The sequence below is a fragment of the Bombus pascuorum genome, chromosome 12 (genome assembly GCF_905332965.1).
Source record: "Bombus pascuorum chromosome 12, iyBomPasc1.1, whole genome shotgun sequence".
Taxonomy (NCBI): Eukaryota; Metazoa; Arthropoda; class Insecta; order Hymenoptera; family Apidae; genus Bombus; species Bombus pascuorum.
The window spans coordinates 935,598-962,356 of NC_083499.1; the positions used below are offsets into that span (position 1 = coordinate 935,598).

The window sequence follows — 26,759 nt, forward strand, 5'->3', positions numbered from 1 at the left end:
TACCCAACAGGAACGATCGTTTTCAAAGCTAAAAATTTCGAAGTCGTCGTGTAATCTGCAAGTTAAAAAAGTCGAAGCTTTCTGGGAAAAGTCGGTACATATTTGATTCGTTTCCGGGTATTCAAGAAGTTGAAGCGGACGCAACGACGTGGAAACGATTACTTACGAAATAACTTGATTTCCTGGAAATTAAAGTTAAGTTTCTGGTCTTAAAGTAACGTTCTCTGTGTTGAGTAGCTATTTCTTCGATTCGTTCCTCCTTAAGACGGCGATCAATATGAACGAATGCAAGGCTTGCCGTGTTGGAGACGCCATTGGAAAGACACTTTCGGTTCGGTTGTTCACCTGATTCAGTTACACACGCAGCAGCATCCACATGAACCTGGTTAAATTGGGATCGATCGAAAATTCTCCAACAGCTCCTCCGGATTACTTTTTCCTCGTCCCCGGAAAATTCCTTTTGTCTCCGCGATTCCGTTTAATAACGGGAACTAGCAACTTCCGCGACGAGTTTCCTCTCTCAAGTTCGCTGGTTCGAAATTGCTGGTTTCAAGTTCGAATGCACGGTTGTTCGTGACAATCGATAACGGTAGTGGATTTTATTCTAGTTCTATGTTCTTTTTTCTTCCGACATATATATACACTTACTGACAAAAATCAAGAAATATAATAATCACTTGAAAATTACTGTATATTTTCTATATTCTCGGATACATTGTCTGGAATTAAAAATACCACAAAGAGGTAACAGTCCATACATGAACATGTAATCAATTTTAATGTTAGCTACCTAAAACGAACAATGAAATTTGACGGTGATAACGTAATAACGTGGAATTGTTTCTCATGTAATCATTCTGGTACGCTAATACAAATAAAAGAAACTATGGATGGATTCGAGTATTGCAATATTCTATCTCGCATGTTGCCATTTACAAACGAGAAAATGCCACAGTGGTTATTTCGACGCGATAGTGTCCCGAAACGTTCCACTGAATTAATTAAGACGTTTCTTCTGGAACAAAATGTTAATATGATTAAGTGACCAAATCAATCTCCTGACTTGAACCGAATTGAACATTTATGGGATCACATTAGACGTTCATTAGGAGCTCAATCATCTACAAATAAAGGAGAGTTATTGCATAAAATTACAAAAATATGATGTGTAATATGGATTGCGTTTTGTGTTCGATTAGTTGAATCCATGGCATGCGAAAGCCATGTACTTATCGAATTTAAGGATTGTAAAGTTATTTAACGCCTTGTTGTTATTCAACATCTTATTAGGCTATCTTTTATTTAGCTTTTCTTAACTTCCGTCACAAATTTTTATGTTGTTCATACGATTCAATATTAATTGTAGATTTTACACGAGTATAATCTAAAGAAAACATATTGTCATCTCATGTATAGACTGTTATTTCCTTATACTATTTTTAATTTTATCCAATGTATCTCAGAAAATAAAATATATATAGTAATTTCCAAGCGATCGTAATGTCCCTTAACTTCTGTCAGTAGGTATATATGTAGGTATATTATAATCTATAGTATTAATGCTTGGAGAGTTCGCGTATAATTTTGTATCAGATTAATGTTAGATATAACATAACTAGACTTCTAGTACTCTCGAGTTTTTTTAGAAGGGCAGAATATTCTAGGAATTTAAACGTCTTTCTTCGTTTACTGTAATATCTTGTAGAGTACTGTAAATTCTATATTGTATTTTCAGACATACTTCCTTTTTCGTGGTCTTATATGTTGTACATCGTTTCCGATATCTCTGTACCTGAAACTGTTCTCACGTCTTTTGTAGAGAATTCTTCCCTTGTTTTGGTAATTTTCTGTTTTTGGTAATCTTTATTTACTTCGTTAGTGCACCTCTTTTTTAGCTGTCCTATACTAGTTTCTTCCTGTGATTCTATTTTTTCGAATCTTCATATTGTGCTTTCTGTTTGTTTTTCGCAGCCCCTTTTCGAATATCTATTTTGTTATATCAAACTCTCATAACTGCCTTTTTCTTAGTATTGCAATTTTTCCTTCTTCCATGTGTACTCTTTTATTGTTGTAATTCCTTTAAGCATTTTTGTTCCTTAGAAATATTTCGGAGATTCGTACAGCTAACAGTACATTTCCTATCATTGTTTTCTGTGATGGACATTATCGCCTACAAGAATAGTTGGAACGAATACGTTTCCAGAAAAAAAGCTCACGGTAGTCAAGTAATAGTCGGCAGAATCAATTTTGGGAAAAATGACCACTTTCGACTGATCATTTTAGGTAACGTAGGGTGAAGGATGTCGTCCACGGCAGACACTATGTTGAGAGGCAGTTGATAACGTTACTTTGAAGTCGTTGAACCATCTTTGACTCTTTGATGCTCGGTAAAAATCGAAGATGTAGAAATAGATTCGAATCCTCGTGAAAAGTGCCAGTGTGACTACTCACTGCTTCCGTGAAGCTCGGCAAGTGATTTTTAACATGGAATAACGCCTGGTTATTCTCAAGTGCTCCGTGGTATCTTCACACTCGAGTCAATTCACTACTCTTTGATAAGATACATAAGCTCCATGTACCATGTATCTGACTATATCGCGCCAATTCTTTATGCTGTAGTATATCTTTGATTATTTATTTTTATGCGATTGTTAATAAACTGTGTGTATGAGTACATTCTTATGCAATTTATTTTTATCATTTTTGTTATAAAAATTTCTTACTGTATACTTATAATTTAAATATATTAAATAATTGATTCTAGATAAAATTTTGTTGTTTTAAATTATCTACTTTATTTTATTGTATTTTATTAACGAATAAACTGACTTAGAAGCATTAGCATTTAAATTGTAAATGTATTCTCAGTATATACAGGGTGCGCCGTTAGAATCCGGACAAAAGAAGTTTTGTGCAGAAAGTTGTTTATTTAAGTCAATACACAAAAACACATGAAAATGTTGTTATATCTCATTTAAAGGGTCCTTGCTGAGAACTTTTATTCTATGTAACCACCCTCTGCCTCTATGACCTGCTCTATTCTTGCTCTAAAGCGCGAGCACGCTGACTTCAACTGGTCGCGTTTAATTGTCGCGAATTCTGACTCGATAGCAGCTCGTAGGGAGTTGACGTTGGGGTGCCTGCATTTATTAGTTTGTCTCTCGATAACGCCCCACACGTAATAGTCCAATGGGTTTAGGTCGGGACTGTTAGGAGGCCAGAAATCTTTCGACCAAAACATGTCCACATTGTCAGAGAGCCAATTTTGAACAAGATGACTTGTGTGAGCAGGTGCGCCATCTTGTTGAAATAAATACGGCCTTCCAGAAGCCGTAATTTCCATCCACGGCTTTATTACTGTCTTCAGGACCTCCAAATAAACCTCCTTTGTGATTCTTTCGCCTTTTTGGAAGAAGTGCGGAGGCATGACGTCGCCCTCACTTGAGACAACGCTCAAAACGTGAACACTTGCTGGAAATTTGGTTTTGCCCACAACAAAATTAAATTACCGTCGATCTTGGGTAGCTAAAGAATTTTATAATTTCGACCGGCGTTCTCCCGGCGCGAAGACTTTCTATAATCGCCGCTCTTCTATCGTATTCCGGGTTTTGCTTAACGAGTTCTGTCATTTTGAGGTTATAGAAGACTTATTGACATATTTAACTAACTTCAGAGTCAATCAGCACAAACATCTGAATTCTAATATGGTGGGAACTACAAATTGAATTCTGTCCGAATTCTAACGGCGCACCCTGTAGATAGCGACACGAAAAGGGTAAAGATTCATATCTAGGAAAACACGAGATCGAGACAGGTTGCAACAAAATTTCTGAGTTTTATTATGAAATACCTATTTTCTTCCTACATTCCAGTCATTTATCCCTTTTCTTATTATCTCTCATGCAAAGTAGATACTATACAGACACGGCAGTTCTTCCCATTCAGTCATCTAATCAGATATCTAGGAAGATTTGAGTTATTCTTCTTTCCCCGGCGAATCTTTTATCTTTTTGGTATAACTTTGCTTAATAATGTCTCGGAACTTTCACAGTCGTGGAATTTTCCGAAGCATGCCAGAAGAAAAAGGGGAAAAGAGAAATTGTTCGGAGAATCTTCTCAAACTTGGTGTTTCGAGATCAATGACGCGATATGGATGGAAATAATAAAAGATATACATTCGAAAAATTGTAGGTGGAGGGAAAGTTCCTTTGTTGAGGGAACGGAGCCGAGTTGCTAGATGAATATCCAACGGTATGACGTTTCGGGCGAAATTCTCCGAATAAATATCTCGCCTATATTAAATTATCTTTTGCACAAATTTTTCAGATTCCATTTTATCAAACTATCAACGATGAAAAATCTTTTATTAAAGAATCACCTTCTTTGAATTTTATTTTCTCGTTTATACTTATTAGATGCAGAAAATTCTTTCCGTATTAAAATCGGAAGAAATTACAACGAATTGCGATCTTCAAAGACAATTAGATTTTCGTTAATCTAATTATAAATTAATGAATATTTATTAAATTACGGATTTATACGTTTATACTAAATTTAGATATACGCAAGATTAGATATGAATGAGTATAAACGCAAAAATGTATCAAATATAAAAGATAAAATACACGTCACAGTATCTAAGAAATAAGACATACTTTTATTCAAGTTTCACTTTTTTACCGGTATCTATAAAAATTAGAATTATTATACATTTACCCAGTTTACTAATTGTAAATTCCTAGATTTTTGTTACTAAAAATATAAGTTCCTTCAAAAGATAAATTTTTTCTAGTACGTTTCATTGTAATTTTTATTTTCGCACGCATTCCACATCAACATACTACGTCGACTTAATTTTTTCCAAATTACGACCAATTATCACTTTTTGAATTACAAACGAAGCAAAACAACATAGTGTACACAACAGACAAAGTGTGTTTTCTCGCGCTGATCCGTTTTTCAAGTGTTTTATTCGAGCGAATAAATCGAAGCTGGTTGCAGACCAGGGGAGCAAAAGTTTCAGAACGAAAAATGCGAGGTACTTCTACCGCTTCCATCTGTTTAAAATTTCACGCGTGTTTCAGCCACTCCCATCGATAACGTATCGCGTCTACGCTCCGAACTCCTCAAGTCTACTTCATTCGTCTATGCTTACTAATGCAAAGGAAATTTCGTTTCCTCAAGGATAAACGCGAGGAAAAGGAACACGTCGAGAGAGAAAAGAAAAAAATAGTATGGCGAATAGCGTTTGGTAAATTGAGAAACTTCGATTTGCGCGATTTCTATTGCCCTGGTTCGAACAATTACGATTCTTCGCCTTCGAACAGGTTCCTGCTAAAAATCGTCTAACTCATCCATTATAGCATAATTCGCACCAGTCATGTTTCCTCCGCTTTCCTTTTACTACTGCCATTTCTCTGTTCAAATTATATTTCGCTCATATATATATCGGACGAAAAGGGTAATTCGACTAACTGCTCTCGAAACGAGTTTATTCCACGAAAACTTTTGCTTTATCGAACGCCCCTTTCACGAGTCTGTATTACGCTTCTTGTATTTTACAATTTTATCATTCCTTTGGCGACGAGTCTCTTTGAAATTTTTATAAACTTCCCTTCGAGAACTCGATTTTTCTAGTTTAATTGAAATGTCGTTTGTGAAGATCGTTTTACCTTCGTTTTTGTGAAATTTCTTCTTTAAGGAATTCTGTATCGTATTTATACTATGATCTTGAATTTAAATTTGCATAGAAAACAATGAATATTTTTAAATTCGTATCTGAATTTTGATATTACGTTATAATGATTTTATTAATACTATGTTGTAATTCTTATTCAAGGTTTAATGTTGTATTGAAAGCGAGAGAGCGTAGCACGATGCAAGGGATTTTGAATCTCTATCCGATTGGAAGCAATGATAAACGCTATGAAAAATTGATTACGATTCAAATTGTCTTTTCATACAGTATATTTTAAGACATACTCTATAGAATATAACCCAACTATCTATAATCGCATTGAACTGTTGAAAGGTTAATGAACCCCGTTTCTCTAGAAATAGAGTAGAAATACAGTTAATAGCTAAAAGAAGAAACTCCTGTCTTGATTAATCTTCTTCCATTATCCAATTTGATTCATTTAAAAATATACATTCCCTAAATGTTATAAGCGTATATATAGTTGGTCTATTTGTAATAACATTATTTTCGTCACGTTCTTATTACATACTGATTAACAGACGATTCGGATCAATTTTTCAATCAGTGATAAATTTGACCCTTCCATAAAAATCTGTAACTTAGCGATGATGATAACAAAGGATAAAATCGTTTCAAATGACTTGTTTATAAACAACGTTATAATTAAATTCTACAAAATATATTACATACAACATCGATAGATATTATACCAAATTTATTTATTTACTAATTTGTTATAAAATTACTTTTATTGCAAAATTTGTTTACTGAATATACTAAATATTCAAACTAAATTATATCAACTACGTACAAAGTGAAATAAACAAATTTTACTATGTAACGAAAATCAAATTAAGCAAGGAGTCGCTATCTCTGACGAGCGTACGATAATTATCATCTAATTACTCTCCCGCGATGATGGACTCTCATAGTGTAGGTTAATTTCATATGTAATAAAAACGGTGGCGTGATGACAAGCCATTCGTTGTCGAAGAAATCTCGATACCACGCGAAACGATCACAGAGATAATTGATCAACACTTGATAATTAACGCTAGCCCTCGATTCACAACATGACATCATCGTACGCTCTCTTGTCTTGGCTTTGATCATTAACTAATTAGCCAACACCGTAAATGCACACGGGAGATACCGTGCAGAATTTCGTTTAACGAATTCTCAGCCGATGTAACGGTCGCTGGTGTTGCGTTATCTAATGGCTATAAAAGAACAAAGGAATTTGGTCATTCGTACGTTCGGTGATTATCGCGTTTCATGGCAACCTTGTATTTTTTAGCCTCCCCGAAATCGAAAGTACGATGTTTGTTTTACGTTAATCTATAATCTGTGAGAAGAGAAAAATGTGTAAAGTACAATAATGGAGGATTATAGTGACTTTGGATGTCCGTATGGAAAATAACAAAATCATTTCGGCAGCGTATAGTTATGTACAATATATGTATATAGGATTACAGATATCGAATATTGATACAGTTAATTCCAGAACGGAAGAACTCGATAGCAAGTATTGGATTTTTATTTACGAATTCAATATACAATTCAATATAGAATTCAATATTATAATTCAATATCTTAGGGGATTTAGTTAATTTCGAGACTGTGGAATTTGATACTTCAGAATCCGTCATTTGTCACATTCATCCGTTAACGTTAAATCAGTTAGGCTCGAGATTACACTGAGTTTCGCTATTCCAGATTACTCGTATCGAAGTAATTAAGCGTGGTTAATCAGTAGATTGCTGGAACTCGAACATTGTCATATTTTCTTTTCGAAAATAAATTATGATTAATCAAAATATATTTCGTAGTTTTTGAAATTCAATTAGTACCGATATTTGATTAAGTACAGAGGAAAAACTGGAAAAACTGGAAGAAGATATTTCCTGGCAAATCGGGAGATCGTATACAGCGAACGTTGGAGGATTTTCTAACTAAATTCATGTGACACCTGTTGTATGTTCGCCGACATAGGAGCTAATTCGAGCAGCCGATATCGTGCGGCTTCCTACAGCCAAACAAAATGTAGCTTCGGTACGCCTAATTATGGGCCGCATTGTTTTATCGTCGCGATTATTGCTCGCTTGGAATTACGAATCACCACAAGTTAATCCGTTAAAGTAGTTTCACATTGTGGCATTTATATCGTTATTTCGCTTGGATTTATCGATACCAAATCGTATATTTTATTCTATGTATTAAGTTGATCGAAAAATTTTGCTAGTCTATTTCTAAAAAAAAATGCAATCAATAGATAATATTAACCATGTAAGATTTTATAAAAAACATCGATCTATAGATATGAATCTTCTTCTGAGAAACGGAAAACATATATGGAATATTGTTTGGAAATGTAAAAATAAATTTTTGTTCCTTTATATCAACAGAATTGATCCTCAAATTTATGTTGAGCATTTTGATAAATCATTTTAATTAAACTGGTTGTCCTTCGATTTTTTAAAGCATAAATTAATATAAAAGAAACCATAACAATTCTTTAACGATTTCGGTAATTCTTCGTTTAGCTGGTACAAATTTCACAAAATTTAATTTCAAGTTTTACTTTTGAAAAAAACTACATTTCATACGTACCAATCAAAACGTAAATTTTTCAAAAAGGAAAGCAAGGAGAAAGGTCGTTATAATAAAAATTTCCAGTATAAAACCACCTACGATGCAGCAATTCCCAACTGATGCTCTCAAAACGTACGAAAACAAAAGGTCAAAATAGCTCCCTTTTCCGAAGGTACAAGGAAATATTTTACCAGCAAGTACTCGCGAAACGAATGGAGACGTCCAAACGATTTGCTTTGACGTCATCCAAGGAATCCTCTCTCTTTGATCCGTTTTTCGGTGAAGCCGCATGTTTTAGAATTCACGAAGGACCTAAACTAGTGGACAGTCGAGCACCAAAAAATGTACCGATTCTCAGGGAATTTGATCCTTTGATGCTTTTTGTATTCTGTCTGAGAGTAGAGAGCTGCACGACGAAGCGGTAGTACGTGTATCGTTCGTACAGAAATCCAGAATCGCTCTTAAAAGCTATCTTTCGAGAGGTTTCGCTTCAAGAGATTACACGTATTTCCTTCGAACAGGTTCAATGGAGATTTGACAGTCGATAGAACAGACTCGACCTTCGTGGTTTCAGATAAGAAAACGCAGCAACTTTAATCGACACTTCGTTCTGATCGACTGCTTTGCGTGTTAGAAGTCGTATACGCGCGCGTGGAAGGATCGGACTGTGAAAAATTGATCCTTCAGGGAGCAAATACTCGGAGAAGTTTAATATCATGTTTTAGTGATAATTTTATGTTCTTTCTTGTGAAAGAGACTTTAGGAATAAACGGACTTTAAACAAATGCAGGAACTTACCACAATTAGTTTATTTAAAATGGATTAAACGGGTGTTGGTTAAACAGGAAACGATGGTTGTTTAACGCGAACTAAATACAATAACGCACTATAATTAAGATAACTAAATAGTTAATTTGCAACTCTCGTCACCATGGTTCCAACGCTCTCTCTCACGCGGACCACACTCTCTCGACAACGCAATTCGCACTCTCTAACTTCTCGATTCACACTGGCTGTTAATTCGCCTTTCTCCCTTAGCATCCCTTTGTCTTTTCTCTTAGCCCCACCACGCACGTGTTCTGCAACCGCTCGTGGCCAGTGTCTCGCAGGCCTTTTCCGCGTAACTATTCGATTGAAAAGCCGACGATACATTGATGGGCCTGTCGGCACTTAGGCTTTCTCGCGACATTGTTTGTGGTTCGCCCGATATCTCCTAGGCCTTTCGTACTACACAAATTTGGTCCAAAGCTAATTTGTTAATTTTCTTATACTTTCAAAAAAGCTGAAGAAATTCTGGGATACTTATAGATGTTTCTATCGTGTCATATTAACAATATTTAAATGAAATCACCAAAACTAAAGTTAATTAATTAATATTAGTTAATATTAAGTTAAATATTGGAAACTTGTATAGTGAATGGAATAAATTAGATTAAATTGTTAATTTGCTGTAGACAAATTTAGTTTAAATCCATATTTTTTAATCGTTTCAGCTTTTTGAAAAAATTCTTTCTGAAAAAATTCTAGAGCATCTCTGCTACATTATACAATTGTTCATTAGCTAAAACAATTGAAACTTTTGCAGTCAAAGAGTTACGTTAAATAAATAGATGATCGATAGTAGGTTCCAGTTAAAAAACAATATTGGCTTCAACGAAAACCTTGATCTTAAAATCTTTCACATTTAATTACTGCAGTCATCGAGCGATATTCAATTTAAAAATTCAAACTTACTACAATATCAATCATATTATACGATAGCGACATAATAAAATAAATTTCGTTTCTCTTCTTAAAATCGAGCGCGAAACATTTCTAGCTGCCTGCTCGAAAACATCCGAAAAATATTCGCCGCGAAGTTAATCTCGAACACGAATATTTGCAGATTTGAAGAGCAGGTGCGTATGAAAGAACAGGTTGTTACTCGGAGAAAGTAGAAGGTCCGTTTAATTAGTAAGTTGTACTCACCAACGTCGAAACCATTTGCCGCGTCTCCCTGCGGTGCAAGGGGGAAACGATAGCGGTGTTCATTGGCTTCCAGATGCCGGACGCAACCCTTAAATCCGGTCCTCACCGGAAGTCGCTCGAGGCCGGTTGTGTTTCCGGGGCCGCCGATGAACAACGGCTCGCGGAACGTAATCCTCGCAAACAAGCCCTGCAATCAAATACAGAACAGTCTGGTTCACGCAGCTGTAGAAAGCCGTTGTATAATTCGCGTTCTTCCACTAGACGATTTATCCGCGACTGCCTGGTTCGTACTGGTGTGTTCGTACGAGTTTCGAGTGCCGGCCCTCTCCCTTTCTCTTTCACCCCTCGTGCAATTCTACAGTCGCTTTCGGCCGATTTTCGCCGACAAAATTTTCTTTCCTGTTTGAGATTGCATTGGCCTCTGACGAAGACTATTTTATCGGAAATTTTATTTATTGAAAAGAATTCTGGTTTGATGGTTCGAGGATTTGTAAATGGGGAAATGCAGATATTTTTGTCAGACTATGCTGGGAGGAAGATGTGTTTGGCCTTAATGTACGTATGTATGTATGTTAGTTTGTCTGTGCTCCTAACTTAACCGATTTTGACTTAATAGTTCTCAATCGATTCGCGTCCGTCACAGTAGTGTTGTACACTATGTAGAATACTGAAAAGAAATGAAATGGCGGCAGATACAAACTGTAAAAGAAGTTCATGTATCTAGATCGCTAAATTCAAGAAGGGATGTGCCTATTTTTTTTTATTATAGGGTCAAAAAGGATTGAATAAATATTTTAAAAATGTTACCCCATTACGTAAAACTGAAAAAATAGAAAAGCAGGATGTATGTGTTTCACTAAAAAATATGAGATGCACGTACAGATATTTTTAAGTAATAGTTGCCGAATTTACAGATAAACAGGTTTAAAAATGTCATAATCGGACAACCGCACTGATTAAATGTTGGTAATAACTAACACTCTTACTTGAAGTTTCGATGTTGTTGCATTCGACATAATATTAATTGGTACACTTTAAAGTATCGTTAAAATGTACGAAACACCTATTGCAAATTGTATATGGTTACAATAACGATTAAATTCCGTAAATATTGTGGCTCCCGACTTTTTTAAACGGTACTTATCTGCAAATTCGGTAATTACACCGGTTATTTAAAAATATTTAAATGTGTACTTCACATTCTTCAGCAAAACACGTATATCTAGCTTTTTCATTTTTTTTTTTTTTTTAGTTTTCCCACTCTGTTGTTCTTTTTGAGTCTACGTGATCCAAAGTAGATGTTATGTTCCAATACATATTATTAAAACATAGGTTGTTTCTAAATATTTGGTTTTAGTATTTAATATAATTCTATTATCTTTTGTGTATTGTGTAAAATAAATACGACCGGATTTAATATTACCAAAAAATAACAATGTTATTTAATATTTGGTATCAAGAGAAATTTGTTTAATTTTTCGTATACATATTTGACGATTTTGTCAACGAAAATGTATATTACATTCCCAGATATTTCAATTTCTAGGGATCGTATACTTGTTCTATGGCAAGGAAATTATTTCCAGGACATGTAATTATGAAGGAATTTGGTTCGTGTTCCGTGAGACACGTGTTAATATCGATGGGGAGAAGCATTCGACTTTGTGATAATTCGGCGAGTTTCGCAGTTACACTTCACACAATTAAATTCATCTTCGGTGCAGACTACATATTTCTGGTAAATCGAGCGTGTCTGATGTGGCGAACGAAATTGATTTGACACGCTTCTTGCGCACCCCAGTTTATGAAATTATTGCTCCTTATACTCGATTCTTTAAAACCTTCTGCATTTGCTCCTTATACTCGATTCTTTAAAACCTTCTGCATTTCTAAATGAAATATAGTTTCATGAAGATTAAGAAATTATGTATGGAATATAAGATTTATATTTCCGCCTTTTAAAAGATACAGTTTTATTAAAACTAAGACATTTGATATAGTATATAAAATTCACTCAGTTTGTGGATATAAAAAAATTAGAATCGATTTTAGTTTCTAAAATAATTGAAATTTTAAAACAAAATTTATCTAGAACTATCAGCGCTATTTTTTGAAAAATAATTTCTTTTCCATAAAACATTCACTCCTTCGTTTCTCTTATTAAAAATCTTGATCCCTTTAATAAACAGATCTGAAAATATCATAAAAATAGTATAAAAGATTTGACAAAGTATACGGATTGGACGAACAAGTCTCTTAAAACATTCTGCATAAAAAAACACTAATTTCTGAAAATATTTTCTTCAAATAGAGAATGTCTTTTTTCAAACTCTTGGGATTCTCCAGCTTTAACATCTCCTCAACGTCTTCAAACCTCAAACCCTGAATACACAAACTCCCCTTATTCGGGCGTCTTAACTTACCCTTGGCACTTGAAAGTCACACAATCGACCAATTCGTATTCATAAATTTCCACTGTGCGATCTCAATTTTCGTTGAAAATGACTCTATCACGGTGTCGTAGAAATAAACACGTGGTTGTAACGTTGTAAGCCATCGGAAATGACGAAAACCTTCGGCACGGCGGTAAAACGCGACATGAGATGCTAGGTAGCAATTTACGTGGAATTATACATCCAAGGTGGCCCATATTTGCCTACTCGGTGCCTGAGTATAGCTATACAGCAGCTGCTGGGAATTTATTGTATTCCTAGTTTGCCTAGAACCTCTCTGTGCATCCTTATACGGGTGTACTCGTGTTTCTGTGCATTAATACTTAAAAATATATGTTCGTATGTTCATATTTATATTCATTTATACTATATATACTTATTTTTAACAGGATATAAATTAATTACAAAAATTACAAATAGAAGAACTTAATAACGTAGAATTAGTTGTTACTTTACAATCCAAAAATTTAAAATTCTAGAATTTTATTCTTTATCAAAATTATCATATTAAGTTGTCCGAAAAGTGTTTTTCTTTTACAGATCCGTCTTTTACAACGATGCATCTTTATACAAACATGATACCTAATCTGTTGAACGTTGTGATCTTTATTTTGATAGAACAAAATGGATCATACGTAATTCGATAAAATAATATAAAACGAAAAATGTTGTGCATCCATTATTTCCTTATAAAACGAAAGAAACTTTTCGAACGACCTAATATAATATCAAGATGAGATAAAATTTGATTTTAAGTGAAAGTTAATATGCAATAAAAAGATTGGCGTCTATAAGTGTCAAGTATTGTGGAGCGGTTTTTTAAAATTTAGATTTATAGACCTTCTTATATTCAGTTCATCTGTTTTTCAAGCTATAAATATGACAGAAAATGGTTCTCTCAAGTTGATTCAGACTATCATGATTAATTTTAACGACAATATTTAAAACTGTTTCGTATGTTGGCAGATGGTGTATTTAATTTTAATATACGATTGATAACACAAGAAGACATTAAATATTGCTTTTAAATCATTAGTCTACCGTTTATTAATATATTCTTAGTAATCATTAGACGCTCTTAATAAAAATCGACCAAAATGTACACATATTTATGAGTGATAGTATACTGTACATACGTATCAAACACAGTGTATAAAAAGGGCTGAGTGTTGACTTGTACGTACGTGTGAATCCTGGCTTGCAGCCTTCGAGTTAATGCACTTACAAAAGTCTCGAAAGTTTCAGCGTGAGCTGTACGGACCAGTTTGCCCGGGAATCATCTAGTTCCAGCTCCGTCTAAAAGGTTTCTCTGTTAGTTCGAAACTCGCGACGAAGAAACTATCGACCTGCGTCGATCGGAACGAAAAATAATTTTGATCGGACTTCTTTTAGAATGAGGAAAGTTTTCTAGTTATCCTGAGGAAATTTACAAATTAGGGCGCTTGGATTTTTGCCGAATTAGTCTAGATGCATTCTCATTTAGATATAATGTTGAATTAATTTAAAGTGTTTTAGTGTTTCTTTGTCCCTATGTTTTGCTACGTTGCAGGACTTGCAGGAAAACTATTAACTGTTCTATTATTAATTCGTAAATTAGAAATTACCAACGTGTATACAGATTTTACTAGAAACTCGCCGCTTATTAAAACGATACCAACAATGAATTGACCAAACTTCTGTTTTAAACAAGTTTCCATTAGTTATTGCAATTAATTCACAGGTCAAACTATTTTACCTGTAAGCTAAAAAAACTCGTTAATGGAAAATCAATAAGGATCAAACGATTTATTAAAAACTTTTATCTAATTAATCCATCTCCGTAATTTGCTAAAATTCACGTGACCTGAATTTCTGTTTTCCTCCATTTTCAGCAACGTATTGAATTCAATTAATTATCAAATTATAAAACAAGCAGGGATAAATTTCTTAGCGTGTTAAATCTGCGCTGATTATAGTGTCATATCTCGCTGTAAAGGGTATCGTTTAGGTTAATCCCTCTTTCTACTCACATTCTGTATCGTGTTCTGTTAGCTTCTCGTTAAACAAAAGAGACAGATCGCATTCAACGTTACGCGAGGAATATTTCGTGTGGATGAAAAGGAAAAAGAGAATCGTTTCGCAAATGATTCCGTTTCCAATTAAAATACGCGCGCAGATCGTGCTCGATGAGTGGTGGGATTGTTTCGACGTCAAACTAAACGAATCCTTGGACTTTTCTTGGAGATTGCTCGCCGTGCAATGATAACTTGTAATTGACTTTCAAATTTTAATTTCACCCAATTCCTGTTCTAGCATGAAAACTTTTTGTTAATCAATTCCGGAACTGAACGCAACGGATCGTTTTTTCCCCATTGAAAACCAGGACTATCGTCGTTAAAAAGATAGAAGCTTCCACGACTGAATTATATTTATTTAGATATCTTGGAAATTAGTATGTCGACCTCTTAATTAACTGAAATCTGGTATCTTGACTTAGGAAAAGTGGATCGAATAAATTGCGAGATGCGTGATGATGCCAGATGAGAATGAAGAGAAAGACTCTTGCGCGGGAAATATAAAATGATTCATGAACCTCGTTATTCGTTGAATTAAATTAAAGATACAAGATTAATGACAACATAAAAGACACAGATACTTTAAAAATGTCAAAGTATAGTAAAAGGATCTAATGAAAGCGTTAAATAATACAAAAAGAATATGAAGTACATGAAATTTACGTAGGAAGTAAAATATAAAAATTCAAAGACCGGAGTCAAAATTTCCTCCAATTTGCCCTCCAGTTTGGATCCATCCTCTACTCCAATTTCTATAACAAGCTTTCTCCATTAAACGCGACGAAACGTAAACTAAGATCGTGACTTTCGAATTTTCTGTATTTTCAAATTTCCCGTAAAAAGGTGAAAGGGTAGAATTTATGAAACAGTTTCTATTTTTTAACAATTTCCATTCGAACGCATTTTCTAAGATAACATATTCTAGCATCTGTACAGTTTCTTTCACATGTTCTTGTAAAACCAAAGTGTAAATCGTATCAGAAGTTTTAGTTCTAATTTTTTTTTTTAACTATTATCTACACTTGTATTAGAAACTATAATAATTCTTAAAGGACTTCATTCGTTTCATGTTTGTAAAATGAACAAAAATTTCGTAAAATAATTCAACTATTTCACTGAAGAATACACGTATATATAAAATATATATATGTAATATATTTACTCTAAACGAAGAAGCCTTTTTTTCAGAAAGTTATTTAATCACATCGACTGGCCAAAACTAATTGTCGATAAATGTCCAAAAAGGAAATAAATTTTTCCTGTGGTATTTAGGTACTCGCGAAGAAAGAGAAAAGAATCTTTTGATATGGTATATTTATGATATATTTTTCGATTGCTCGCGGAGGTTGCACTCCGCCATTACGAAAATATTAGGTCACGAGAAATCTCGCAGCTCGTGTATTGATGTGCAACGAAAGTGAAGCGGGCCACGATTAACATCGAGTCGTGAGAAATGACACATGTATCAGCCTAAATGAGATTTTACAGTAACGATGAAAGGATACGCTCTTTTAGAAATGCAAGTTAGCTCAATTTCCCTTTGATGTTGTCTCGCCGAAAGTCCGGTGGGTTGCGCGCGGCAAGATTCATTTTCGAAACGCGTGATTCCTCTTTGCGCCGCGGTGGCCTGTTAAAAAAGGCGCATCAAGCGGTAAATCCGAAATACGCTTCCCTCGTCGCTTTTATTAACTCTGACTGTCCATTGTCGGACCAAGGATTCCATTTTTGAAATCCGACGAATATTCTGTACGTTCTTTTCTCTTTTATACGATATGAAGTTTAATATTATATTTTGAGGCGTCAAAATTTGAAATTTTTCTAGCCAATATATCAAGCCAAATATAGATCCATATTACAGTTCTATACAGTCTATACAGTGTCGTCGATGCTAGTTTTAATTAGATAATATTAGAAATAAGCTAGTATTTGTCCAGCGTAATAATCTGATATTTTGGAAACATTCAGTGCATAGTACTTGTTACGATATTTAGTACGTAAAACAAATTTCTGTCTAGATTTTGTTATTTAAATTATTTTGCGCACTGTGATTACAACCAACGTATAATTTCATTTACTCTCAACTCTTCCGGTACCTTTGATTTCTATTTTTATCACGTGCCGTACAAAATCCTTTCCATCTTGTCTACCGGCGAATCACCATCTTAGACCGATCATTCGTCCCCATCCTCATCGCGCGGAATTCTTTCATTCGAGATTTCAAGCAAGGTTCCCCACAGGGGACAGCGTACAATTTATTTCTCTTTGCTCGATCCCTGTCGCTCGACCCATTTTTCACGCGAAAACTGCGAGTGTGTTCGCGAGTTGAAACCTCGCGGGGGACAGCCACGGGGTCGTTTGAAGATGGAGAATGTGGATAATCCGTCGTTTTCAAGCGAATTCGCGAGACGACGCGATACAATCCGATTTCTCGTCGTTCGTTTCAGTTTCTTTCTGGCGAAACCGACAGGGAACAGTCGGCTATCGTTACGATGAGTCGTCAGATGTGTTTAATCTGACGTTACTTCCCAACGAAAGACTGATTTTCTACGACTCAGAAGATCTTATTGAAGGGATGTGAAAGATGGGGACAAGAAACATACTTTTTAACTAATCCCATTAATTCCACGGTGGAATACCAGATATACCAAGCTCTGTGCATTTTCCTTGCTTTTTCATGCTTTCTTTCTTTTTTAGAGTTGCTTTCCTCGTCATTGAGGATTAAAGACGTCTCTTCTAGTTAGAATGAAGCAAATGAATGGCATGTCTTCCGTACCGCGCGACCCAGTCGTTACACACCCGTCCATTTGTTCATCCACAACAATCTTTCGAGAACAGCCGTTTCTAACTTTCTAAAGATGCCATGTACCTTTCCCAGTTTTTTTCTCTGCCTACACTTTTGTTATTGCCGCGTCGAAAATTAATCTTTATTATCACTGATTCTATCTGCCCGCCATAAGGTTTAATGTTTGCCGTTGAGTCCTTTGTTTTTACAATGCACTGTTTAAGTCGAGGCGCTGCTTAATTTTATTAACGGCAACGGTTAAACGTTGAGACACACGAGATTTCAATTTGAGGGTGATCAGTTCTCATTTCTCCTATCAGTTTTTCCAACCAATTAGCAGCAATGACCGTTGCCCTTATTTCCTCACCGAAAATTGTAATTGGCCAATCAGCCTGTTTCATTTTCTAGGTACGCCCATCTCAAGTTTTCATCTTTTCCACATGTGTCACCGATACTTCACTTTCACTCAGCTCTCCGTACAAGACACGCAGTAAAACCACACTATTCCGAGTACACTTAACGTTCATCCGCACATTCAGTCTTTGAAGGTGTTCTTTGTGAAATATACAGTTATATTTAAACTTTAAAACCCTGTGTCAGATTCTGTTTAAATATCTCTATCATCGTAATCGCGATAGGGAATAGGCTGATTCGTGGTGTCTACTAATCGAGACGAGCATTTATGACTGTTGACGAATCATATCGCAGACGCGTCTTCCCGCGAGCATAGTCGAACAGCGTGGAACGTAACGGTGAAATGGCGTTGCGTTTGCGAATTCGTCTTGCAGAAAATGTTTTTGATATCTTCAATTTGATGTCTGTATTTCTAGGAAATTCTCTTTGATACCGTTTGAGAACGATATCTTTCTTTGAGATTAGATATCGATCTCTGAAAATTAGATAGTGCCAACAACGTGTATTTGGCTGTTTCAAAAATCATGTGAATCGTAACTGATTTAGTGACCTTTGAAATATTTTCGAGAAATGCCAAATGACGAGAACGAATAACGTGAAACATGAAAATAAAGTGCATTTCGTTGAAATTCAACGTTGAAATTCGTTGCTATATGTTTCAGTTATAATACGGGTTTATCACCGAATAAATCGAAATGGATAAAATAGACATAGCGTAACGAACGAGACCAACGAAAGAGGTAGCAATCGAATAAACGTTTATGAGTTGATAAAAAAATAACAAAGATCAATGTCACAATTGAACGAAAGGAAATATATTTTTCCGACACGTGACAAATGAAATATTAAATTACTGTTGTGATATCAAATATTTAGCCGCGGTTACGTGGAAACCACTCATCTAACGGACTCTTTTACAAGCTCATCCCGTTTTGCCTTCCTTTCGTGCCACGTCGTCATTGTCTAGTTAGGAAAAAAAAGAAAAAAGAAAGAGGGAGGACAAATTAAAGTAGCTGCAACGAGTACTAGTTATTCCGCGACCCGTTACAAAGTAGAGAAAATTAGATACCCAAGAAACGTGTTTTGTGTTTCAAGCAGATTACGTTCATATTATTCAGTCAACAGCGAAAAATAAAGGTATCATTTGAGTCTCGAGCTTCGCCAGTGGAATGCTGGGAAATATAATTATCGGGAGAGCCACTTCCATCGTTTTGTCAATTATTTTATTATAAAATAGTTTAATATGTATTAAAATGAACAACGGATCAATGTTGAATTTTAGTGAATTTTAAGCATAGATGATAATTTAATCTTCGGCTTAATCGTTTTAATTAATAAAAATCATTAAATCGTTAAAACATTAGCAGAATTTTCGAAAAAGTCACAGCGGCTATAAGAAATTTCAATACGTAATTCCCAAAAGAGTTACATTAATTAATTATAAGCAATTACAATATACGATTATCAAAAAAATTATACTATATGTAAAAGAACAGACAACCTGTAATTAGTATGAAAAATGATAATTAAAAAATTTGAAAGTTATAAAAGTAGACCAGAAAATTATCAGCAATAATTAGCAAACGACTTCAATTCCAACAATTCCAACATTCTTTTATAATGATCAAAATGTATTAAATCCGTAAAGCTGTATTTTAATTAATCCTGGAAGAGGCAAAGTGGGTGGTTGATTCATGAATTTCACAAAGACCCAACTATTTATCAAAAATCCTTCCGCGATGTGAATTTCCGGCATTTCCATGAATGAACCGCAAACAAATGTCAAAGGATACGTGCTAAACTATTCGACATAAAAGGTGAAAAGGTAAAAGAAGAGACTCGTCAATCTCGTGTGGCAACATCTGTGTTGTTGCTCCTTTGTTTTGAGACGCGCGACGACTTTGTTGCGATTCGTCGGAAAAGAATAGGACGAAACAGAAAGTCAAGAAGGACCGTGCGAAAGGTGAGAAAAAAAGCAAATGTAGAGACGAAAAAAGAATATGCGGAATGGTCAGAGGTCGGCTCCTCTAATTACGATGCTGTCGTTAGGATACCGGTGCTTAATGGCACTTCGGGATAAAGTGAGCTTGGTTCGCGGACCCATTTGCTAGCGATGTCCGCTGATTTTAAAGGTAATTAAACTCACCTCCAGGGAAAATAGACGGTCCGTCTTCGAATCGCGCAGCCAATCCTTGAGACCGCACATCGATTATCGTTTTTTTCAATCCCAGATATTATTTATTTTGTATTAAAGGTTGATAATGATTAATCGCCTTTTTAAGTTAAGAATAGTTTTAGAAGTTGATCGAATGGAAACGTAAAGGAATTCTGATTCTTTATCGTTTTAGTCTCGTGGAAAATAATTAACCTTCGTAAAATTAATTATTTGCCTTGACATACTCTTTTTGTTAATTTTTTTGTCGTAAAAACATTTTAATATCGCACATGTGTAAATATAGGGTTACTTAAAATAATTCATTTTCACTACTGTGCATCGCTACTGTAATATGAATTTTTGTTGTTCTGTCTGACTACTCAGTGACCTATTCTACTTCGTCGATAGTTCAATACTTCATTTTTCTTTCTTTTATACCATATATGTACACGACGAATATACTTAATTTGTTTAATATAAACAAATATAAACAAATTTGTTTAGGAGGTTTTGCATACATATTATCCCATCTAATGAATTGATAATATACATAATCGTTCCTACCCGGCTGATTACACATGTGACTTGTTCTACTATTCTAATCTTGCGTGGGATATGTTCACGCAATCTAATCATATGCTTAACCTGTACTTCACGTCTGTTATACAAAACTCTATTCTAGTCGCCTGATCGTATCCGCACCTATTCTACTAGTTCGGTCGCGTGCGAATTCTTATTCTACTTACGCGACCATGTGTCTAATATGCTTGATTTATCAAGAGTTTTAACAGTTTACATAACAATCGTGAATTAATGCAAATTTCATATAAAAGATCAGATAATTTATAAAACGATAAATGTAGAAAATATAATATTGGTCATTTTTTGAAATAATATTACTTTGTACTTTGAATTTCTGGGACAAAATAGAAAGATTCCGAATAAAAGCAACATCGATACAAAAATAAAAATCACACGATCTCCAATTGCACAGCGTAAATAACGTAAAATGTATAGATAGTATAATTAGAAATTATTGCGTTATTTGCCTTATTCCTTATTCACATTTTCATTTCTTTCGATCACTATAAGATGCTATAAAAGGTAAGAAATTTAATACAATGAAGAATTTTAAAGCAGTAAGAGAGTACTTTGCGTCAAAATCTTAACAATATTTCAAGAGAGAAGCTGAAAAATTGCCGAAAAATTGAAACATAGAAGAAAATATAGTTAATATACCATTCATTTATAAATAAGATATTCATATTTCATAATCATTAAATCATTTAACAAAGTTACATACGTATATGTATAGTGACTTCCATAACTGTCACAACAACCTTTGTAAGTGGATAACTTTTTTAAAATTGGGTCAAATGAATTGCGCTTTTTTAGAATTTAGAAGGATTAGTTTACTAGATGACGTATAAAAAAAGTGGCAAAGAACAAAGTAATTGTCGTAAAGATATTTTTTAACTCTTTTACCTGGCCTTGTAATGGATATACATTTTGAACATTTATATGAGTTATGTACATGCTAAAAATTTCATCGAAATCAGGTAACTTTGCTACGAGCTGTAAACGGTTAAAAATGGCGAAAATGAAGGTTTTCACGATTTCCGGTATAAAATCTACACTTTTCGATGACAGTCGCTTGTTTCCGCATCGATCAATTTCGATAAAATTTTCAGCATACATATAACTGGCATAAATGTTTAAAACGCATCGTTTACATTTTCATTACAAGCTTAGATAAGGAAGTTGAAAAATACTTTTACGACATTTGCTCTTCTTCTCCTCCCGATTCCAACCAACTGCAATTTCTTCAGAATTTTTTTACTACGTCATCTAGTAAACTAATCCTCCAAACTTCTACAAAAAAAAAAAAAAAAAAAAAAAAAATCCAAGTCATTTGGTCCCATTTTAAACTACTTATTCAGTTCCAAAGGATGTTGCAATAGGTTTGGAAAGCACTGCATGAACACGATACTATTGGAGTTAATAATAATAGTGCGGCGAGAAAGGTAAAAAGATAGACAATGATATTTTTTGACTTGTAATGAACTTCTTTAAAAAACGACAGTGTTCTTCGCGAGGATAAAGCACAATTATCACTTAATAAGAGGCCCTCCATCGTCGCGCGGGAAGAGCCGTGATTTCTTGCTCGTTGATTTAAGATTTCTTTCTTTTCGCCCTGGCGAGCCGCGATGGTCGACAATATTCTTCGATTGTTTCGCGGAACTTGGCCGTAGACGAACTTGGCTCTGTTTTTAAAGAAGCACTCGAAACCACTCTTCCCCTGGCCGAGGAAAGTAGCGGGTCTTTCTCTTCCCGCGAACGCGGCGTACTAACTTATTACGAAACAATTTGCAAGTCTTATGAGAATGGCTGAGAGGGAAAGCTAGAACGAGGGGAAAGAAGAAGAACAACCGAGACCAGAGAGGAAATAAAAAGAGACACCGAGGGACGGAGGCTTAGAAAGTAGGTAGCTTTTAAAGACTTTTAATTCGAGAGCGAAATGCCGGCTAGCCCCATCGTGTAATTTAAAGAAAATGCTGCTGCGAGATGTAGTAAAACGCTGTTTTCTAGTTATTTAAATGTTTTGAAAAACAAATAGTTATATAATAATAATTATAAAAAGAATATAAATAATAATAATAAAATTGATAGATAGTTTAATGATTAGAAATAATAAGCATTAAAATGCATCTCGTAGGATGTTTGAAAAAGTTGAAGTCAAACTTCAAAAATATATAGCAATTGAAAGAAAAAAAATGTCTTAATAAATGTCAAATATCATTAGACGTTTCCAACCATGAGCTAAAAACGATGAGAATTCACATATATTGTTAAGAATTATTTCCTTGCCGTGATGGATATTTCATGCTCCAGCCTCTGATTTTTTTAAACACTCTTAAAGAAGAGGAAATCCATATTTTTAAGAAATTATTAGCTTTTCACATCGTTTAAACGAAAATTCTAAACATTTGAGGATGATCAAAGTTTCATTTTCATTCATTATTGTTAATTCTGTATTCCAATCCCCAATTAAATATTACTGGATCATAAATAAGCACAATAGTCTAGTTTGGTCTAACGTTAGTGCGCTAAATTAACAACGTCCTTTAACATGTAAAGTATAGAGTATTAAATAAAGTTAATTATAATTTATTAAATTTATTAAATAAAATTCACGAGCGTAATCCAAAATAACTAACTATTATACACGTACATAATAAAATTTAATTTATCTGGAGCGAGAAACTGGTATTTATAACGCCGAAATACCGAAACATCGAAATCTTACTTTTTATTGGCGAAAACGGCGCAATGTTAGCTTTCGAGGATTTAATCAAGTAAAATCGCAGCTTCCTTTGCTGCTATACCACAAAAGGATTATAACAATTTTCATAAAAACCATGCACATACGAGAAACATCGTACACCGTCCCAGTTTCATTATACCGGCGTACGTGAATTAGGGTAAAATTAGCCTTCTCTTAGAATAGGGTGAACGAGAAAATCGATAAACGCCGATGATACGCGACATCGCGGTTGAATTTCCTTAATCGAGCAAACTATGAGCAAGTTTTACATGTAAAGCTGCATTTTACTGATTACACAGTGTGGCGTAGTCCGTTTCATGGGCGTGGTTCGATTATTCATCGTTCACAAGACCGGTCATCTGTCTTTATATGTCTGACCGTGGGCCATAAACACGAAGGGGAGTTGAAAATACATCAAACCTTTTCACGTGAACGTATTATGTTGCATGATACGCGATCTGCAGAGATTTCGTGCCGTGTAAGATGATAATTTCACGTTATAGTACATGGATGAAAAATAGAGAAAAATAACAGACATTAGTCTGGTTTCGTTACTGACCAGCGGAATTATTTTTCAAGACTTGAATGTTATAACGTTACCTTAATTTGCATAAGTCTTTTCTTTTTCGTTATTTTTCTAGATTGTATATCCGTTTCCACGTGCTGTATAATTATCACCAATTTACAATGTTAATTCGCATATACTGTGTTCTCTTGACATCAACCATCATCAGATTTTCTAATTACATCGAATCCATGTTGTTTCTATAACTTAATTGCACACGTGCGTATATACACATTATCTACCACGCCAGACTGCAATCAAATTCAGATGGAATATTTCTGCTCTAAGACGGGTGGATATCGTTCTGAGAAGAGAAACTTGAAGAGAAACATTCTAACGTTTTGACAGAGAGACTCGTTATTAACCTATGAGAATGATATATTTTAATCTGATGTGTTGTAACGTCCACGTGATACGTACCATTCATCAAACAATAGAATTGCTTAAGTACTCTATACTCGGTAATATTTGTGTATCCTTGCTATAATATTAAAATTGTCAAAACTTTGATAGATGTGACTTTGTATAAATTATATGCATAATAATAATTCTCACATCCTAATTTATCTCAAGAAAAATGCCAAGTTTCACAGAACTTATAAAACGGTCCATTAATTAAAAACCATCGATTAATCACTCTGTCTATACTGTATAGTTTTACTCTTTGCTCTGACACATCGTGATATTAAAATGGCTCGAAAATCTGGGGACAGAGGGACGGGCTTCTTCATAATTCCTGGGATTGTCGAAGCGTTAAACGCGGTCATTAATTGGCAGCCGATCAAACGGCTCGGGACACTCGCGAAAGAGATGAATTCTCATACGAGTATCAGGCGAAAGTCTGTGGGCTCGACTCGTTTTCACGCTCCATTTGGCCGCGTAATTTGCGGGCTGTCGTTTTCAAACGAGTCGAAAGTAATATTCCAACCTTGTGTCGACCCTGTTCCGACGCAAACACCGGAAAATCTTTGACGTGCCGTCCCTGTGAATGTCTTTCGCACGCCGTAGCACAGTCTTTTTTCTTTTTTTTTTTTCCGCCTCCCTAACAAACGCATACACGGCACCGTCCATTATTCGGCTACAGTGCCCCGTTTTAATCATGCTCCGGCACTTACTCGTCTCGGTTTTATTCTACGAGTTCTCGCGACTGCACCGGGGTCAACGTATATTTTTGTCCCTTTCTACTCTCTTTTCACTCGGATTTTTCTTTCGCTTTTCTTTTACTTTGTCCTGTTTCTTCGTCTGTCTGCCTCTATCCGTCCTTTTCGTTTTTTCTTTCAAGGTTCGTTTTGTTTCTTCTCTTCTTGTATTCTACAAATGAGACACAACGACGATGCTGGTGTTTTATCTACGGAGAAAAGTCTAACGTAAGTCAATTTCACTGCCGACGCGATTGACTATTTTTGTCTACTCCATTCCGCTGACTTTGATCTCTTCCCGATGCCTTTTACACCGCTGCAAAGAATACTTTGTTTCGGAGATCGCATGTGTTGAGATATATGCAGCTTTTTTGTCAGTTTCACGGGGTTGTAATTAGCTTACTTTTTCTGGATCGATTTGCAGTTATTTGACCCCCTTTGGAGGATTACCGAGAACTGTTGTGTCTCCTTTGTAGATCACTGCTGACCTAGTTCTTTTCTTCGTCAGTCGCCTGCCTTCTGAGATACCTACTCCACCTATCGAACGTTTGTAGTCTTATTTGAATATCGTATATTTTATTTCCAATATGTATTTGTCCCCCTGGCCATTCTGTATGTGAATATCGTTGAATAATTTGAAATTGTTTTCGTACTTTTTTTATCAGAATTATATGTAGAGATATCATGAAGAAACATTTCGAAATATTAATTTCACGGAAACTGAGGCTTCGAAATCGAGAAGCAATTTATCAATTCGTTGAACAAATTGTCGTAGCAATTACTAGTCGATCAGCTATCGAAACGAAACAAGGATATTCAGAGTCATCGGAAAAAAGTATTTCCTTCCGCTCGGCAATTTTTATATTCTCCTTATAATTCTAAACTAATCAATAACTGTTCGCTCAAAATACAACGCAGGCTTTCTAACTGAATAAAAAATGTACAAACGAAAATAAGTCTAAAAGAAGAAGATGGTAATTGTCTCCTCCAATTCATCCGCATACTATTCTCAGTTTTTCTATTACTTCTATACTTTCCAAGCAAACAAAGCAGTCCCCTCAAAAACACGGAGCATATATCTGCCCATTAAAGTAAAGAAAAGAAGAAATAAAAATAAACATACCGTGATAAATCATAAAACAAAAAAGTAGAGTATTATGTAACGTGGAAAGAAAAATTAACACAAACATTCATTAATTAATTCTAACTAACAAAAATTAATTCTAACATTCTTCGAATTGTTTCCATGATTTTATCAAATTCGATATTATTCTCATATTTTCGCCAATCGATAATAACCTTCAAAAAACAGACCATCGTAATACGAGGTAACGAAGAAACGAGTATAAGGCAAACGATCAAGAAAATACAGAATTAAAGTATTAAGAGTTAAGGTACAATATATCATATAAACGAAATGCTAATTGACACAATAAAATTCTCGTCGAGTCAAACTGGAGGAATAATCGAAAATTGCATGGTGGTCGTTAGACGGACGATTTCCTTGGAAAATAACATTTTCGTCGGGAAACGTGTATCGTGGATGGAATTGCATGCAGATGAATAACGATGACGTCGGCGTGCACTGAGGCAAGAATACATGGTGAGTCGTGA

At 34.8% G+C, this 26,759-nt stretch overlaps 1 protein-coding gene across 2 annotated transcripts in view; it reads right to left on the reverse strand.

Moving 5' to 3' along the window:
- The window catches only part of LOC132912450 (pikachurin-like), a 248,715-nt gene that overhangs the window by 27,140 nt on the left and 194,816 nt on the right, over window positions 1-26,759 (reverse strand). For both annotated transcript variants that reach the window (XM_060969867.1, XM_060969866.1), the window contains exon 8: window positions 10,259-10,445. In XM_060969867.1, coding sequence (XP_060825850.1) covers window positions 10,259-10,445 — 187 coding nt within the window. The remainder of the gene's footprint in view (window positions 1-10,258; window positions 10,446-26,759) is intronic.